Source organism: Gekko japonicus, unplaced genomic scaffold (genome assembly GCF_001447785.1).
Source record: "Gekko japonicus isolate JY-2015 unplaced genomic scaffold, Gekko_japonicus_V1.1 scaffold4073, whole genome shotgun sequence".
NCBI lineage: Eukaryota > Metazoa > Chordata > Lepidosauria > Squamata > Gekkonidae > Gekko > Gekko japonicus.
Genome location: NW_015167167.1, coordinates 25237 through 44771, shown reverse-complemented (window position 1 = coordinate 44771; position 19535 = coordinate 25237). Strand labels below are relative to the sequence as shown.

The 19535-nt window shown below is 51.6% G+C and overlaps 1 protein-coding gene across 1 annotated transcript; it reads left to right on the top strand.

Annotated features, from left to right (window-relative positions):
* Positions 1 to 2908: 2908 nt before the first annotated feature.
* On the top strand, positions 2909 to 18356 carry LOC107112049 (phospholipase A2 inhibitor and Ly6/PLAUR domain-containing protein-like). Its single transcript, XM_015413114.1, has 6 exons — positions 2909 to 2963; positions 6605 to 6721; positions 10772 to 10924; positions 11196 to 11252; positions 16179 to 16322; positions 18187 to 18356. The coding sequence occupies exons 1-6, from the start codon at positions 2909 to 2911 to the stop codon at positions 18354 to 18356; spliced, it is 696 nt and encodes a 231-aa protein (XP_015268600.1).
* The last annotated feature ends 1179 nt before the right edge of the window (positions 18357 to 19535 follow it).

Here is a 19535-nt window from a genome sequence, read left to right as displayed (position 1 = left end):
GATTTTTGAAAACGTTGCTTTGGCGGCGGCGGCAGTCATCTTCTGATGACTGAAGGGGCGGCAGCCATTTTGTGGCTCCCTCCACATCCTGCAGGAGCCATTTTGTGGCTGTGGCCGACTACGCAGTGTCAGAATTCCAAAGCTGCCCACAGGCTCAAAAAGGTTCAGGACCCCTGCTGTATGGTTTGCACATTCCAACCGCAGATATTTTAGATCCCCTTTGGGGGGATTCGTATATCAAATGCGCATTCACCCTCAGCCAAAGTTCATCCTTGAAAAGACCTCCCAGCCTTGTATGGAAGAACCGACCGATGGTTCGTTGCCATCATTGTTCCTGAACCACCCCACCTTGGTAAGAACTCCATTTCACAAACAACTCAGTTTGCCAGCAAGCCACTCGATTCGCTCCAGCTCCTGTTCCTAACAATGGGCTCAGTGTTCTACTGGAGCGCATGCGTTTCGCTATTCCTGAGGTGCTTCAAAGGCACTGCAACTTGGTCCTACGTAGAGAAGCCCATCAAGAAGCTGGTTCTATAATAATAATGATGACGATGATGATAGGAGGAGGAGGAGGAGATTGGATTTATACCCCACCCTTCACTACCTGAAGAAGACTCAGAGCAGCTTACAATCTCCTTGCCCTCCCCCTCCCCACAACAGACACCCTGTGAGGTAGGTGGGGCTGAGAGAGCTCTGAGAGAACGGCCCTTGAGAGAACAGCTCTGAAAGAACTTGTGACTGACCCAAGGTCACACCAGCAGCTGCATGTGGAGGAGTGTGGAATCAAACCCGGTTCTCCCAGATTGGAGTCCACGCTCTTAACCGCTACACCAAACTGGCTCTCCATGATGAAGCATAGTGAAGATTTTGGGGCTTGCACCCACGCACTGTGACCATAACTTCAGCATATCCCATAGACTCCACAGCATCCAAACCAAATCAGGATGGGGTGCCTTGCAAGCTCAGAGCATAGAGGATTCATACGACCGCTCTGCCGTGCTGGAACTATGGAGAAAAGTCATTGGTATTTAATCCCATCCAGAACAGTAGTGGTCAGGGCTATTTTTGGGCAGTAACGCACAGGAATGGAGTTCCGGCTGGCTCCCAAGTTAGCATCACCCAGCAGGAACTCATTAGCATAACAGGCCACACCCAGCAGTAGAAACTCATCAGAATTGGCTACATTAGGGGTGTGTGGCATAATATGTAAAGGAGTTCCTGCTCCAAAAAAAGCCCTGGGTTTTGACAACAAACAAGGTAAACAGAATAAACAGCAAAAGGTGGGTGTGGATGGATGACCACACTTCTGGTAACATGGGAATGCGGTCTAATATGCTAATGAGTGGTGCAATCAGGGGTGTGGCCTAATATGCTAATGAGTTTCTGCAGCTGGGTGTGGCCTATTATGCTAATGAGTTCCTGCTGGACTTTTTCTACCAAAAAACCCCTGGTAGTAGTGACCAGGGCCTTGGGGTTGGGGGGACACACAGCAAGGCCATTTGGACTGGGCCTCAAGTTCTTGGGGCCCCCCTCAAATTTACACTTTTGATGTTAACTCTTAATTTGGTTATAGTTTCAGTCACAGAAATATTAGCCTTCCCAAAACCGCCTGCTTATGGCGGGATTTTCCCCACCAGACCCTGGGGCCCTCCCCTCCTGGAATAATGGGGCCGGCCAGCCACCAGGAGATAAAACGGCAGCCGTCATTTTGTGCGCTCCTTCCCAGACGGCAAAACTGGCCTGTCTGGGAACCGGTGGTCTGGTTTCCATAGAGGAGTCTGCCGGAGTGGCTACGGAGGCGTGGCTGTGGCAGAAGCGGGAACAGCAGAGGGAGAAGGAGCGCGTGGGCCTTGCTATGCTTAGCATCAACTATGACACTGCAAGAAAACTAGACTTTTCCCAGTTTAATTGGTGAATTTGCACCCCAAAAAAGCTAGAAAATCACCTGTTAAATGAACGTTTGTTACAAAGCGTTACAAGCTTCTTTCCCTTATCGTATTAGATGTAAAGATTTAAAATATAATAGTACTAAGGTAAAGGTTCCCTTGCTCGAAAGCCAGTCGACTCCGACTCTAGGGCTGCGGTGCTCATCTCCGTTTCAAAGCCGAAGAGCCAGCGCTGTCCGAAGACGTTTCCGTGGTCATGTGGCCGACATGACTAAACACCAAGGTGCATGGAACGCTGTTCCCTTCCCACCAAAGCGGTACCTATTTATCTACTTGCAATGTCTTGCTTTCGAACTGCTAGGTTGGCAGGAGCTGGAACTAGAGATGGGAGCTCACTCCGTCATGCGGCACACTTGGGTCTCGAACTGCTGAACTACCGACCTTCCACAGCCTGCAGTTCAGCGTCTTAACCACTTGAGTTAAGTTAATAGTACTAGCTTTGTATAATTGTTTTCACACTTCTTAATTTTTTAATTTACTGGGGGGGGGCAAAAATGGAAGTGGCCCGGGCCTCTCTTGTGAAGGCCTGGTGAATGACCACTCCTTGGCAGGACCATTTGCGGGGGGGTGGGGGTGGGTGGGATACAAGCTGGCTTTCAGGAAGCCAGCACTCGTGGTCTTTGTATCCCACGGGTTGAAACTCAAGGCGCTCAGAGTCCTTGCCAAAAGCGGACAAGGTCTGGGGGAAATGAAAGCAAGTTGCGCTCGCTTGCCCCTGGGAGAGACCTGGCCGGTCGCACAAAGGGACTCCTTGAGGCGATCAATAGACAAAGGGACTTGCCCGTCAAGGAAGCACGAGGGCCGTCCAGGAGTTTAAGTGCCTCTCATCTGAAGCCACAAACCCCACGCCAAACTCCTGTTTACTCACCCACCCTTATGTAACTGCTCCGGCTTATATATCCCTGTCCAGTTTGTTGCTTCGGAGGCAAGGGCTCTCTGCCGTGATCTCGTCTCCAGCCGCCATGGAGAAGACCCTGGCCAGCCTCGGCCTCCTCCTGGCCACGGTCCTGGCCAGAGGTGAGTCCCAACTGAACTTCGGTGGGCAGTACCATTTCTGCCCCATCTGGGGAAGAAGCTAGGCATGTGTGTCTGAAGGACGGTCGTCTCCCATGAATCCCTGCCTGGGGGTTAATATCATAGGGAGAGGCCCTCCTGACCGTCCCACCAATTAGGGTTGTCGGGTCCCCTTGCTGTGCCGGTGGGGGGATTTAGGGGGCATTCCGGGACGTCCCCGACACGATGACATCACCTGGGAGTGACACCATCACATTGGTGACGTCACACAACAGCGCTCTGGTTTGAGGGCAAAACTCTATGGTTTTAGGCCACGTTTACCATAGAGTTTTGCCGTCAAACCAGAGTGTCCTAGGCGACGCCCCGCCCCCCGGCATGATGACATCACTTCTGGGCGACATCATCACGTTGGGGACCTCGCGTGGGGGATGTGGCTGTTTGGGGGCGGAGCTTCCCCCACCAGCAAACTGGTTGGTGGCGGACTGAAGCCTAAAAAAATGGGAGAACCACTGCCAGGACGTGAGGACTGGCAACCCTACCACCCATCAAGGAAGCTCATCTGGTGGGCCCGTGAGAGACGGCCTTTTCAGTGGTAGCCCCATGATTATGGAACAACCTCCCCAGGGAGGCACGCCTGGCCCCCTCTCTTTCAGTCTTCAGGAGACAGTTGAAGACAGTTTTATTTAGGGCTGCGCCTTGGCGTTTAGTCATGCTGGCCACATGACCACGGAAACGTCTTCGGACAGCGTTGGCTCTTCAGCTTGGAAACGGAGATGAGCACCGCAACCCTAGAGTCGGATTCGACTGGCTTTCGAGCAAGGGTAACCTTTACCTTTACCTTTGACTAATTTAGTTTTTATTTATTGGCCATCCTAACTGAAGATTTCAAATTGTGGTCTTTGATGGCGTTGCTTTTAAAACAATTGTTGTTTTATTTACATCATAAGCCGCCTTGAGTTCCACAAGGTAGAAAGGTTGGTAAGGAAGTGTTTCAAATAAATACATAGATAACTATGTCGTGTTTGGGAGTTCCGCAAGGTAGAAAGGTCCGCAAGTTAGAAAGGCAGATGATAAGTGTTTTAAATAAATACATTGTGATGGGGAACCAGACCCCCAGGGCGACATTCATGTTTTTGGACACTGCAGGGCCTTTGTGCTATAACAGTCATTCTCAACTGGGTTGTCTTGTGTGAACTGTCCCATCCTCTTGTGAATGACTCTAGCGATGTGAAACAACCACACTATCAAACAATGTGTAGATGCACTGTGTAGGTTCATGAATGTAAGGGAATGTCTACTTTGTCATGGATACCAGAGATTGTTTGTGAGACTGTTAATTCGGGTTGATATGAGGGATGACGCTTCCTTTCATACGCTTCTGTCCGTCACACTGTTAACCTACTCCTTCTTCAAGGAGAAATACATACCAGTGTTCCCTCTAAGCTGAGTCAGTGTGAGCTAGCTCACAGTTTTTTAGCCTCTGGCTCACACATTTTTGTCTTGGCTCAGGAAGGATGGCTTTAGAGCAAACTAATTTATGCAGCAGCCAAATTGCCGGCTTGCAACTTTAATGCCGGTAGCTCACCAAGTAGGATTTTTGCTCACAAGACTCCACAGCTTAGAGGGAACATTGTACATAGCTCTCCCATTTATCCTCATAACAGCCCCACGAGGTAAATTACCTGAGAGTGACTGGCCTGTGGTTCACCCAGAGACCCCACTCACTGCTGAGCCTGGGTCTCTCCAGTCCCCATTCAGAACTCTAACCATTACATCAAACCGGCTTGCTGGTTTAGCTCAAATATCCCTATTTCGGTAGCGTTTCTGCCTTGTGAGGGACGAACCCGGGAGCCTTGATTTCCTCACTGTTTGCTGTCTCCTTCCACGCTATTTCTCTCCCCCTCGTAAAAAGGTATGCGTTTTCCAACATTTGTTTGCACATCAGTTGCACACAAGCAGTATAAAGGTTGCACAAAAGGAACAAACGAGGCAAAAATAATCGTTCACGACGGCAAGTCAAATCCAGCAGACGGAAACTGAGGATGACGTCAAACTACGGAATCAGGAAGAAGAGAGCTAGCATAGTAGAGTCAGGCCCGTAGCCAGGATTTTTTTAAGTAGGGGGGCATTTCATTTCCTTAGGAGACACTGGCTAATTTGAATTAAAGGAATACCCTGCTCCTTCCCTGCACTTGCCACTGTTCGGGGTCCCTGGGCTAGATGAAAAGTCAGGGGGCCTTGCCAGTAAGCCAAGGGGCCTAGCCCCGAGATGCCCCACGGTAGCTACGGGCCCGAGTATAGTGTGTTTTTTTGGGGGGGGTTGCTGTAGGCTTGCCAAGTCCCCCCGGGGGCAAGGCCCGTTCCCCGCCGCCAGTGGATCAAGCCCCGGGGGGAACTCCACCCTGACGTGCACGTCGCCCGGAAGTGATGCGGGCACGCTGGGGGCGGGACCATGGTCATCCGAGGGAAAACTCTATGGTTTTCCCTCGGATGGTCGTGGCCCCGACCCCAGCGTGCCCGGCGTGCCCGCGTCACTTCCGGGTGCGCTCTAGCCTCCAGCCGGGAGTCCCCCGCTGCGGCTGAATTCGCACTTGGCAACCCTAGGTTGCTGGGAAGATCTGAGCCCTGGCACCCCTTCCTGTTTTGAAGTGCACGTGTATGGCTATACGAAGCTGCCTCATTCTAAGTCGGACCACTGGACCGTCAAGTTTAGTGTTGTCTGCTCTGACTAGCTGTGGCACATCGGAGACTCAGGTGGAGGTCTTTCCTGTCACCTTCTGCCTGATTGTTTTAAGTTTTAAGAGCCAGTTTGGTGTAGTGGTTAAGTGTGTGGACTCTAATCTGGGAGAACCGGGTTTGATTCACCACTCCTCCACTTGAACCTGCTGATGTGACCTTGGGTCAGTCACAAGCTCTGGCACAGCTGTCCTTGAAAAAGAGCAGTTTGTGTCAGAGCTCTCTCAGCCTCACCCACCTCACAGGGTGTCTATTGTGGGGAGGGGAAGGGAAAGGAGTTTGTAAGCCGCTCTGAGACTCCAAGTGAAAGGCGGGGGATAAATCCAATCTCCTCTTCTCTTCTTCTTCTTCTTCTAAGTAGAGATCTTGGGCATTGGCTCTGTGACCTTTTGCGTGCAAAGTGGGTGCTTTGCCACTGAGCCGTCCCCACAGAGTTGCCAGACTCCACGAGGGGCCTGGAGATCCCTTGGAATCGCAACTGAACTCCAGGCGACGGAAATTATTTCCCCCTGGTAAAAGTGGCTGCTTTGGAGGGTGGACTCTTGTGCTGCTAGATCCCACTGAAGCCCTTCCTGTCCCCGAACCCTAACTTCCCCAGGTAAAGGTAAAGGTTCCCTTTCTAGAAAGCCAGTCGAATCCGACTCCAGGGTTGTGGTGCTCATCTCCGCTTCAAAGCCGAAGAGCCAGCGCTGTCCGAAGATGTTTCCGTGGTCATGTGGCCGGCATGACTAAACACCAAGGCGCACGGAACGCTGTTACCTTCCCACCGAAGTGGTACATATTTATCTACTTGCAATTTCTTGCTTTCGAACTGCTAGGTTGGCAGACTCCACCCCTAAATGTCTCGGAATTTCCCAACCTGGAGTTTGAAAGCCTGCCTCGTTTTGCTCTCTTCTTTCCTTTCCCAGGATCCTGCTTGACCTGTGAAACCTGCATCAGCCCCGGCGAAGGCTGCAATGGCTTGGCCCATCCCTGCAGCCCAAATGAAGACACCTGCCTCACGCTAATCGGGGAGAACTCTTTGGGTGAGCAAAAGAAAGGGGAACCGATCATGCATCCCGTCTCAGCCCAGCCGGTGGCGCACAAGAGCTTGCCTGAGATTCCCTCTCCAGGTTCTGTGCCTCCTGTAGGGACAGGGTATTTCCCAAGCCCTCGGGACTCAATATCTTGCACCAAAAGAAAAGTTGATCGTTTCCCCCGACTGATCCAGATGGGCAGCCATGTTAGTCTGTCTGTAGCAGTAGAAAAGAGCAAGAGTCTAGTAGCGCTAACACGTTTTGTGGCGGGGTCGGAGCTTTCGGGAGGCACCGCTGAAGAAGTGAGCAGTGACTCACAAACGCTCGCACCCTGGCCAGACCCGTAGCTACGGTGGGGCTTCTCGGGGCCCGGCCCTCCGACTTACCGCCAAGCCCCCCTCGACTTCCCATCCAACCTAGGCCCCCTGATTTCCATTTCTAAATTTTATTTATGGTACAGCAGAGCAACTCCCTCTCGCCAGCCTCAGCCACTCTCTCTTGTCGGCTGGGCTCCCCTCCGCGCTGGGAATCTGGGCTCGCTGTGCCGGTGGGAAGATGGCAACAGGCAGAGCAAGTGGGGAGTCCAATTCCAGTGGCGGGGGGGGTTTCCGATGACAGCGGTAGGCGAAGGATGCGGGGCTGGGGTGAGCGCTTCCCAGTGGCTAATGGGCTGGCTGTGCCGGCGCAAGGGGGGAGGAGGAGGAGGAGGAGGCAGTGGCTCCTGCTGTCGGGGCTGGAGAGGGCCCAGCGGCCTGTATGTCCAGAGCGCAGACTGCTGGCTTTCTATTACAAACTGAGATCGAGGCAGCTCTTAAACAAGTGATTTCGTTTACCCAGCTCATAACAACACAAGGATAGACAGAGGCTTCAAGACCAAAGATGCACATAACCAGGCTGGCTTATATACGATTTGAACAGGGGTAACCACACCCAACAAGCAGATAACGTCCAATGGAATTACAGTGCTTGGAACCTATGAGAGTGGCTCCCGCCAAAAGCATAGGCTTCTCGGATTGGTTAGTTCTCCAATCCAGACGCTGCTTTGTTGTACTAGAACTTATGCTTAAGCTAAACATTGCTTTACTAACTGAAAAGACATAACACTTTCCAGGGCTTTTTTTGTAGAAAAAGCCCAGCAGGAACTCATTAGCATAATAGGCCACACCCAACAGCAGAAATTCATTTGCTTATTAGGACACACCCCTGACAGCACAGCTCATTAGCATATTAGGCCACACACCCCATGTTCGCAGAAGTGTGGTCGTCCAGCCACACCCACCTTTTGCTTCTTATTTTGTTTACCTTGTTTGTTGTCAAAACCCAGGGCCTTTTTTTGTAGCAGGAACTCCTTTGCATGTTAGGCCACACACCCCTAATGTAGCCAGTCCTAATGCGTTCCTGCTGTTGGGTGTGGCCTATTATGCTAATGAGTTCCTGCTGGGTGTGGCCAACTCGGGAGCCAGCCGGAACTCTGTTCCTGTGCGTTCCAACACTTCTTCACATGCTTTTAAAACAAATATTTGTAAAAATGATGTCTGGAGGCCTGCTGTGCACCCTCCACTACAAAACCAGAATGGAGCCCAAGGAGGACCACGTATGCAAAAGCCCCGTTTCCGGGCTTCACCCCCTTTCCTCCCTTTCTCTGTCACCCTCTCCACAGAGAGCTCGGCGGTCTTGGTTTTTTTACAGTACTCTGTAAAGAGCCAGGCGCATCGATATAACCAAGGAATAGCAACTGCCGCAGCAAAGCAATCCACTCCAATTGTGTGCAGAAATAGTTTCCCCAATCTCCAGGGGCGGCCAGGAGATCTCCCAGAATCAAACTGATCTCCAGGTGACAGAGATCACTTCCCCCTAGTTAGCCACCTGTTTTGAAAGCACTTTACAGTGTGGAGGTTACCGACTTGTCAAACACAGGGTTTACGAGATCCCTCCGCCCAGGGGTCATTTCGTAGAAAAAGAGGTGCAGGAGCTCATTAGTGTAACTCATTAGCATAACTTATTGGCATACGCCACACCCCCTGACATCACTGGAAGTGTGTCAGAAGGCAACACCCACCGCTCAGGCTCCACTGGACTGTTTTGGATTGCTAGCTTTTTTCGTGCAGATCTGTCCTCGCAGAGGAGGGAGAGCTTGTACCTGAATAAAACTTGGTCTTAAAGGTGCCACTGGACTCTTTTGGACAGGGGGGCCGGGGGGGCTCTGCAATTTACCTGGTTGCTTCTTGCTCTGACTGAGGGCTGCTGGGAGCAGGGGGTGGGGCTTGTTGCATGTGCCCACCCCCTAGGCTCTTTACTGCCGGAGCTCCGCTCCTGTGCGCTCCTGCAGGAAATGACCCCTGCCTCCGCTGAGGAATTTGCCCTGAAGAAGAGCAGAAACGGGTTTTCCAGCCGTCCGTTTGGTGCAGAGCCTCAGATGTGCCATTAATAGAAGTGGAGAAAGAATGTGTCTTCGACTGATGTTTACAACACAACAAGGAGAGATTGTCACATAGAACTTTGAATGGATGAAGAAGTTGATAACCGGAAGTTCAGAGTGGCTATATGGACCTAAGCACTTTATTCAATATAGAAAAATTGCACGTACTGTAAAATTATTCCGTATCTAGCATTGGTAAAAATCTTTATAAGGCCAAAGCAATATAAGAGATTGCATAGAAATTTACATAAAACAAGTCCTTAGGGAATAGATCGCAGTTGTTTGGATTGGTTGATCAGCTTCGCTTACCTGGCTGCTTCTTGCTCTGACTGAGGGCTGCTGGGAGCAGGGGGTGGGGCTTGTTGCATGTGCCCACCCCCTAGGCTCTTTACTGCCGGAGCTCCGCTCCTGTGCGCTCCTGCAGGAAATGACCCCTGCCTCCGCTGAGGAATTTGCCCTGAAGAAGAGCAGAAACGGGTTTTCCAGCCGTCCGTTTGGTGCAGAGCCTCAGATGTGCCATTAATAGAAGTGGAGAAAGAATGTGTCTTCGACTGATGTTTACAACACAACAAGGAGAGATTGTCACATAGAACTTTGAATGGATGAAGAAGTTGATAACCGGAAGTTCAGAGTGGCTATATGGACCTAAGCACTTTATTCAATATAGAAAAATTGCACGTACTGTAAAATTATTCCGTATCTAGCATTGGTAAAAATCTTTATAAGGCCAAAGCAATATAAGAGATTGCATAGAAATTTACATAAAACAAGTCCTTAGGGAATAGATCGCAGTTGTTTGGATTGGTTGATCAGCTTCGCCCGTGATCTTTCATAATTTGTAATCTCCAGGTGTGGCCAGGAGATCTCCCAGAATTAAACTGATCTCCAGATGACAGAGATCAGTTCCTCTAGATAGAATGGAAGCTTTGGAGGGCAGACACTATGGCATGGGTGTCAAACATGCAGCCCAGGGGCCGCATCAGGCCCCCGGAGGGCTTCTATCAGGCCTGCAGCGGAACTGGCTGCCTTCTGCTTCTTCTTCCAGTTCTGCTGCTGCTGCATCATTGTAGGTCCTGAACAGCATACTCAAGACTGCAACAGCACAGACATTTTGATGCAGTGATTCAGAGCAAGAGGTGTCAGTTATCAGACGCTGTTAAATAAACAAAATATCGCAAGAGTGCTCATGTTTTAAGCATGTTTTTTTTAAAAAAAATTTAAGTAAAAAACCCCCCCTTTTTGTTTGTGTCCTTTATAAAGTTTATATCCCCGCTACATGGCATTCCATTTTATGACACACATGACCCAGCCCAACAAGGTCTCATTTATGTCAGATCCGGCATAAATTCGACAGCCTTGCTCTACGGTATGCCATAGAGTCAAGGTGAAGTCCCTCCCCAGACTTCCCCTTCCAGAAGCACCGCCCCCTAGTGTCCAGGACTTTCCAAGGCCAGAGTTGGTAATCATATGCAGACGGGATAGATCTCATCCCAAATCCTCACACAGGAGTTGAGGCAGTAATCCCAGTTATAACATCTGGGGGGAGGGAAGAATAGTCGGACAAACCGCCTGTTTTTACGACGTCTCTTTTCAGTTGTACTCCGACCCGTCTCTCCCAACGGATGTTTTGTCTTCTCCAGGGGGAGGCGACACCACCGAAACCCTCAAGACCTGCATCGCTGCTGCCGATTGCTACGCCGGCTCCATAAGCATCAGCACCGGGGCGGGAGTCCAGATTCGGAGCATTTCCAGATGCTGCCAGGATGACCTCTGCAATCAGTGGGCCCTAAACCGTACGGCAAAAATCCCGGAGTCCCGACTACCACACCGCTGGCCCATCCGTGCCCCTCTGGTCACTTCTCTCTACCTAATAGGGTGGCCAGGTCTTACATGGCAGCCAGCGGGGGGGGTGTCCCTTTCTCTCTCTCTGGGACCTCTTTGGCACGCGCCGCAATGACGTCACCTGAAAGTGATGTAATCGCACAAGGCATGTTGGGGGGGGGACACTCTATCGTTTGAGGAGAAACTCTGTGGTAATCATAAAGATTTTTCCTTGGACGATAGAGCGTGTCCTGCGTGACGATGTCACCTCCGAGAGACGTCATTGCACCGGGCACATTGGTGCGAATGGGGCACTTTGGGGGGCGGGGTTCCCCTGCCAGCCGGATCGGGGCCAGCGGATCGGGGCCCCCCAAAAGTGGGCAAACCTTCTCCCCAGTCAGGGGAATGGGAACCCTGCTGCTACCTAACCTCGTGTGTTCCATTTTAGGGTTGTGAACCTCCCGGTGGTGGTGGTGAGGGGGGTTTGGAGATCTCCTGGATTTGCGGCCGATCTCCAGACTACGGACATGAGTTATTTATTTATCATTTATGTATTTAAACCATTTATCCCACTTTCTCCTGGAGAAAATGGCTGCCTTGGGAGGTGGACTGCACAGCATTATCCCCTGCCAAGGTCCTTCCCCTCCCTAAACCCCACTTTCCCAACCTCCACTCTCCAATCTCCAGGAATTTCCCGACCCAGAGTTGGCAACCCTAACCATCAATTAGTCCCTGTTGTAGGATTGCCAGCTCCGGGGTTGGGAAAGAGCTGGAGGTGTCGGGGGGTGGAGCCTGAGGAGGGCGGGGCTTGGGGAGGGGAGGGGCTTCAGCGGAGTGTAATGCCACAGAGTCCGCCTTTCAACGTGGCCCTGTTCTCTGGCTGAGCCGATCTCTAATGCCTGGGGATCAGTTGAAAAGACTAACAAAATGTGCGGTCGGGTATGAGCTGCAGTGGCTCAAGTGGTTAAGACGCTGAACTGCAGGCTGTGGAAGGTTAGTAGTTCAGCAGTTCAAGACCTGGGTGCCGCATGACGGAGTGAGCTCCCGTCTCCAGTTCCAGCTCCTGCCAACCTAGCAGTTCGAAAGCAAGACATTGCAAGTAGGTAAATAGGTACCACTTCGGTGGGAAGGGAACAGCGTTCCGTGCGCCTTGGTGTTTAGTCATGCCGGCCCCATGACCACGGAGAAGTCTTCGGACAGCGCTGGCTCTTCAGCTTGGAAACGGAGATGAGCACCGCAACCCTAGAGTCGGACTCGACTGGCTTTCGAGCAAGGGACCCTTTACCTTTATATGAGCTTTCACTTCTTCAGATCAGTTGCGATCACAGGAGATCTCCAGCCCCTGCAGTGTTCCCTCTAAGCTGAGTTAGCGTGAGCCAGTTCGCAGTTTTTTAAGCCTCCGGCTCACCCATTTTTGTCTTCCCTCAGGAAGGAGGGCTCCAGAGCCGACTGATTTACGCAGCCGCCCAATCGCTCACTCACATCTTTGATGCCGGGAGCTCACAAAGTAGAATTTCTGCTCACAGGACTCCACGGCTTAGAGGGAGCATTGCGGCGGCCACCCCCTGGCGGTTTGCAGAACAAAGGGAACGACCTGTGCTCAACAATAAAGAACCACAAGTCTTAAACAATTCTATCAAAATGTAATAAGGACACAATAAAGAGGACACAGCCCAATGTAATACAAATATAATGAAATTAAATATAACAGGGTGTGTTTTACATACCACAGGACATGAACTCTGTCAACTCATACACCAGGAACTCCAATAATATGGAACACAATCTCCCGGTTTTAATAGTCCCACAGGTAATAATAAGAACATAAGAACATAAGAGACGCCAATGCTGGATCAGGCCAAAGGCCCATCCAGTCCAACACTCTGTGTCACACAGTGGCCAGAAATACCAGGTGCCATCAGGAGGTCCACCAGTGGGGCCAGGACATTAGAAGCCCTCCCACTGTTGACCCCCCCAAGCACCAAGATGACAGAGCATCACTTGCCCCAGGGCCCCTATCTATACCTTGTGGCTAATAGCCACTGATGGACCTCTGCTCCAGATGCTTATCTAATCCCCTCTTGAAGCCGTCCATGCTTGTAGCCGCCACCACTTCCTGTGGCAGTGAATTCCAAGTGTTAATCACTCTTTGGGTGAAGAAGTACTTCCTTTTATCCGTTCTAACCCGACCGCTCAGCAATTTCATGGAGGGCCCACGAGTTCTTGTATTGTGAGAAAGGGAGAAAAGTACCTCTTTCTCTACCTGCTCTTTCCCATGCATAATCTTATAAACCTCGATCATGTCACCCCTCAGTCGTCTTTTCTCCAAGCTAAAGTGCCCTAAGCGCCTTAACCTTTCCTCATAGGGAAAATGTTCCAACCCTTTTATCATTCGAGTTGCCCTTTTCTGCACTTTTCCCAAAGCTATAATATCCTTTTTAAGGTGTGGTGACCAGAACTGCACACAGTACTCCAAATGAGGTCGCACCATTGATTTATATAGGGGCATTATGATATTGGCTGATCTGTTTTCAGTACCCTTCCTAATAATCCCCAGCATAGCTGGGTTCAAGGACGCACCGGAGCCTGGTGGATGAACTAATGTAGGTTTCTCCAATGTTCTTCTTTACGCATAAACTAGCAGATAATTTGTGTTTCGTTAAAGGGTTCTTCACTGTATGTCTTCTGCTCCAAAGGGAAAAAAATTCACCAGCGCGTATCGTTTCCTTGCGCAAAGTTGCTCCCGGTCTCAAGTCAAAGTGCAAAAAATGCTTCTCTTTATCACATCCTCTTTATTACATCTTTCTTACATTTTGATACAGTTGTTTAAGACTTGGGGCTGTTTATTTTTGAGCACGGATCATTTCTTTTGTTTTGCGTACAACTTCTGCGCTGCTCTTTGGTTTTGGTTTTGGTTTTGACCACCTGGAGGTTGGCGTTCCTACCCAGTTTCCTCACGTACTTCTAGGTGTCAGGGCTGGTATCAATATTCCCTGACGTGGGGCAGCTGCCAGGTCCCCGGGGCTTTATGGCAGGGCCCACTGATGCCCACCCCTCCAACCAATGCTCCCGCTAAGATGTGGAGTCTTGTGAGCAAAAATTCTACTTTGTGAGCGACTGGCATGAAAGTTGTGAGCGGGCGATTGGGCTCCTGCAGAAATTAGCCTCCTCTGGAGGCATCCTTCCTGAGCTAAGACAAAAAAATTTTATGAGCCGGAGGCTAAAAAATGGTGAGCTACAGGGCTTTTTTTGTAGAAAAATCCCAGCAGGGACTCATTACCATAATAGGCCACACCTAACAGCAGAAACCCATTAGCATATTATGCCACACCCCTGACAGCACAGCTCATTGGCATATTAGGCCACACCCCCATGCATTCCCTTGGCTTCCCCAGGGACCCCGTGGTCCTTAGACAGGCCGGGGAAGGCCTGGGGAGGCATTTAAATGCCTCCCCGCTCCTTCCAGCCCCCCCACCCCGGCCTGCCCGCCTCAGAGTGGCCGGGGGGGGGGGAGGTTTGCTCTCCAGGCCTTCCCTCTGTAGCCACGTATGCAGAGGTTTTGGCTGTAGTGGGCATGGCCGACTCTGAAGCCAGCCAGAACTCCGTTCCAGTGCGTTCCTGCCCCAAAATAGCCCTGGTGAGCTAGCTCGCACTAACTCAGCTTAGAGGGAACATTGCCCCCAACCCACTCGGTTGCTAGTGGCCTACCTGCCATCCTCCCAAAATCATGCAGTGCCCAGTGCCACTGCGGAAAGAGCCGCAGGACTCTGTGATCATGGGTGGAGGGAGGGCTCTTCGGCAGACAAGGGAAGGACACAGAGGCACGTGCGATCCTCCGGTTTTACAGCCCATCTCCAGACTACAGAGATCAGTTGCCCTGGAGACAATGGATGCTTTGGAGGGTGGACTCTGTGGCTTTGTGCCCCACTGGGGTCCCTGTCCTCCCCAGGCTCCATCCCCCAAACCTCCTGGAGTTTCCCAGCCTGCATCTGGCAACCCTGCCTCCCCATCCCCTGCCGGTGCCCAGGAGGGGACCTGGCAACCCTAGGCAGGTGGGAGGCATTCAGCTGGGTGGGAGGGAAGAAGGGCACAAGCAGAGTGAATAGTGGTGGACAGAGAAGGGGACCTGGGACCTTTCTGCCTGGCACCCCCCAAAAAACCTCAAAACCAGCCCTGAACCCGGACAGTAATAGTACTGACAGCAGAAAGACGTGCAATGGGTCATATGTCGGAGGAAAGGTACTTCTCCTCATAGGGAGGCTTAAACTGACGACTGGTGATTTGCTACAATGGGCTCCTCATCATTCAAGGCTTGGTTTTCGTCTCGCCATCTGGATTGGTGGCGGGCGGCCAGGGGTACCCCGCCTGCCTACTCTGTAGGTAGCGCGAAGAGGAACACCCATCATTTCTTGCCTTTAGGTCACACATAAGGAGGTGCCCCCTGCCTCTCTGTGTGATCTGCACGCGCGCATGAGCCACCGCTGATCTATCGCGCGTGGACAACGCACATCAAACCCAGCGGGAGAAGGGAGGAGTGGATTCCCTCCGTTCCGTTCCTTTGCCGCCCTCTGGGTTTGCTTGACCCCACTCTGGTTAAACTGGAATAAGCTCTACAGTTAATTTCAGAAGTGGCGCGTGCACCCCCTTTTTTTTCACCACTTCCAGTTCATCTCCCCCCCCTTCCCGCATCCAGGCAAGTCGATCACACAGAGAGGCGGCAGGCAGCATCCTCTGTGGGCAGACCAGTTGGCCTTAGAGGCAGCTGTAAGCACTGAAGAAATCCAGCAGGAACTCATTAGCATAATAGGCCACACCCAATAGCAGAAACTCATTAGCATATTGGGCAACACCCCTGACAGCACCACTTATTAGCATATTAGGCCGCACCCACATGTGACCAGAAGTGTGGTCATCCAGCCACACCCACCTTTTGCTTCTTATTCTGTTTACCTTGTTTGTTGTCAAAACCCAGAGATTTTTTTGTAGCAGGAACTTCTTTGCATGTTAGGCCACACCCCCTAATGTAGCCAATCCTAATGAGTTTCTGCTGTTGGGTGTGGCCTATTATGCTAATGAGTTCCTGCTGGGCGTGGCCAACTCGGGAGCCAGACGGAACTCCATTCCTGTGCGTTCCTGCCCAAAAATAGCCCTGAAGAAATCAATTCCCTGCGGCACACGCTTTGGGGATTCACTCGGCTAAGCTGCTGTATGGCTCTTCTTCTCCAGTGCCACCGCTGAATCTCAACCCCAACAGCCTCCGTTGTCCTGTCTGCTTTGCCTTTGAGTCGAACCACTGCGAGGGGAACGAGACCCTGGCCTGCACGGGAGTGGACAATCACTGTGTCTCTGTGTCAGGGACACTGAACATAGGTAAGTCTAATTGGTTCGCCAGGTTGGCTCCTAGGGGTCTCCGGGAAGAGGGCTGCCCTGAAAGTTCCCCAACCAGACGGGCTGCCCCATTCATTCATTCATTCATTCATTCATTCATTTATTTATTTATTTCAACTTGCTACCCCGCTCGAACCCCCCAGGGGGTCTCTGAGCGGCTTACAGTTAACCGTTATCCCTTATCTATGGCCACATATATACTGGGGTGGGGACTGTCCTAACAGCACCCAGTGGAGGGACGTTATTCGATCTTCTTCCTTCTGGAACGGCTCGTCGGCTCGGCTTCTTCTGGCTATCTGAGCCTCGGACCGCAAAAGTCAACCACTGACTTCACTTCCCCTTTTCTACCACCCAGGGGGAACTGGCCGATAAGTAATTTTCCTAGCCCCAGTTTTCTCCGCAGGTACCCAAAAGTCATCTGGTTCTTTCGGGCTTGGCACAATAACAGCTCTGGTTCAGTTCAGCCACTGTGAGAAACTCTAGCCTCATTAAACCAATAGCCGTTAGTGTGTTTGTCTGGATGTAGGCCATTGCACCAACTGTTGTTAGCTGGGGTCTTGTCAAACCAGGATCTGAAGCCAGAATATGAAGGTGGTTTATTAACCAAAGTTAGGGTTCCCAACTCTGCCTCATCAAACACCAAGAGATTGGGGGGAGGGGCGGTGCCTCAGGAGGATGGAGTTTGGGGGAAGATGTGATGTCATTTCAGGTGATGGCCTAGGCCACCTCACCTAGCCTCTATGGTGTTTACCACAGAGACTAGGAGAAAGTCCTAGAATGCCACTATATGAAAGGCATTTTTTTCTCCCACTGCTCAGTTCCTCAAGGTGCGAAATTGGGGCTGGGAATTGGTCATTCCACACCCCAGGCAGGTAAATAGAATGCTCCCTCTAAGCTGTGGAGTCTTGTGAGCAAAAATTCTACTTTGTGAGTTACTGGCATTAAAGCTGTGAGCGAGCTGTTTGGCTACTGCATAAAGCAGTTCGCTCTGGAGCCGTCCTTCCTGAGCTAAGGCATAAATGTGTGAGCCAGAGGCTAAAAAACTTGTGGGCTGGCTCACACTAACCCAGCTTAGAGGGAACACCGCTACTCACAGTTTTATTTATTTATTTATCTATATCCCACCGTATCCCCCGATGGGCTCAGGGCGGCTCACGACAAAAACAAAAATGATAACTATATGATTAAAAACCAGTTAAATAAAACCAGGTGGCAGCAAAGAAACATAACACCAGTCCACAGCAGCCCAATACGCTTCCCATGAAATGTTAGCAGGATGCTAGGCATCTGTAGGGCTATTATGGGCAGGGGAGGCCAAGATGGTTAAAAAAAAAACCCACCGCCTCAGCCAAAGGCCTGGCGGAACAACTCCGCTTTGCAGGCCCTGTGGAACTGTAGCAAGTCCCGCAGGGCCCTGATCTCAGTTGGGAGCACGTTCCGCCAGACAGGGGCCAGCTCAGAGAAGGCCCCGACCCCGGTGGAGGCTAAGCAGACATCCTTCGGGCCGGGGACTACCAGTAGGTGTTGTTCAGCAAAGCACAAGACTCTCAAGGGGAGAGACGGTCCTGAAGGCATGCTAGTTTTGTGTGGTTTGTTATGCCAATAAAGGTTTATGTATGTATGTATGTGTGGAGCCCCACCTACCTCACAGGGTGTCTGTTGTGGGGAGGGGAAGGGAAAAGAAATCATAAGCTACTCTGAGACTCCTTCGGGTAGTGAAGGGCTGGGTATAAATCCAATCTCCTCCTCCTTCTCCCTTCTCCAAGTTCCACCCCCAAATCTCCAGGAATTTCTCAACCTGGAGTTGGCAACCCTATCACTGACTATCTCCATTGTCTTTCGGCAGCGGGTCACCTCTCCCCCTTTGCGGCAAGGGGCTGCGGCACAGCCACAGCCTGCACTCTGCCCCTGGGGGTCGGGCTTTACTCCGCGGGAGTCATCTTCACCCTGGACAAGGTGCTGTGCAGCCCAGCGCCCAACGCCGGCAGTCGTGGGAAGAAGCTCTCTCAAGGATGATCGCCCTGGATGGCTCTCAGCTCCGACCTTCCACAAACCTCCCGACCTTTAGTATCCCAAGAAAGAGAATGGAAACCTGGCTGAAATCAGTGGGGATTTTCTTTCCTTTCTTCTGTTGCCATCTGTAGACCAGCCTCCACCTCCCCATTTATTAGGGGTGCCAGCCTCCAGGTGGGGCCTGGGGACCCCCTGGAATCACAGCTCATCTCCAGAGTACAAGAGATCAGTTCCCCTGGAGAAAATGGGATGCTTTGGAGGGTGGGCTCTATGGCAGAGGTGTCGAATACATTTGTTATGAGGTTTGGATCCGACATAAATGTTGCTTTGTCAGGCCGGGCCATGTGTGCCATAAAATGTAATGCCGGGTACTGGAGATACAAACTTTATAAAGGACAGAAACTGGTAAGCTCCGAGTCCGTGTGTCCTCACTGCAAGGCCCCATGGGCTGGGAGGGGGGGTGCAGAGGAAAACCCACATGGGTGGAGAGCCAGCAGTGCAGCGCTGGGGAGACACTTTTGTGCCCCAATAGCGGATCATCTGCACCCCCCTGCAGCCATCCGGGACAGCATCCTCGGAGCTGCAGGCCGAGGGGAGAGGCATGAATGTATCCGCAGTGGCTCCCAACTTACCAATGAGGCTGTCCCTGAAGTGAAGAGGTTCTGCTTGACTGCTGCAGACTCCACAATTGGAGTGGCTCCACCCGCCCACCCCCGAGCAGCCTCCTGTTCCCTCCCTTCCACCTGTTGCTCACAGGCCACATGACAGCCCTGGATGGGCCACTTCCGGCCCCTGGGCCTTATGTTTGACATCCCTGCTCTATGGCATTGTGCCCGAGGAGGTCCCTCCCCTCCCCGAACCCCGTGCTTTTCAGGCACCCCTCCCAAAATATCCAGGTATTTTCCAACCCGGAGCTGGCAGCCCTGCCATTTATCCAGACAAGGGTAGAAAGGTCGTTTCCAGCAGCACAGACCCTGGGTTAAGGTAAAGGTTCCCTGGTTCGAAAGCCAGTCGAATCCGACTCTAGGGTTCCGGTGCTCATCTCCGTTTCAAAGCTGAAGAGCCAGCTCTGTCCCGAAGACGTTTCCGTGGTCATGTGGCTGGCATGACTAAACACTGAGGCGCACGGAACGCTGTTCCCTTCCCACAGAAGTGGTCCTTATTTATCTACTTGCAATTTCT

Coding starts and splice junctions, on each gene's coding strand:
- LOC107112049 (XM_015413114.1), top strand. CDS start 2,909: ATGGAGAAGACCCTGGCCAGCCTCGGCCTCCTCCTGGCCACGGTCCTG. Junction 6,722..10,771: donor AATCGGGGAGAACTCTTTGG/GTGAGCAAAAGA, acceptor TGTCTTCTCCAG/GGGGAGGCGACACCACCGAA. Junction 11,253..16,178: donor TCATTGCACCGGGCACATTG/GTGCGAATGGGG, acceptor CTTCTTCTCCAG/TGCCACCGCTGAATCTCAAC.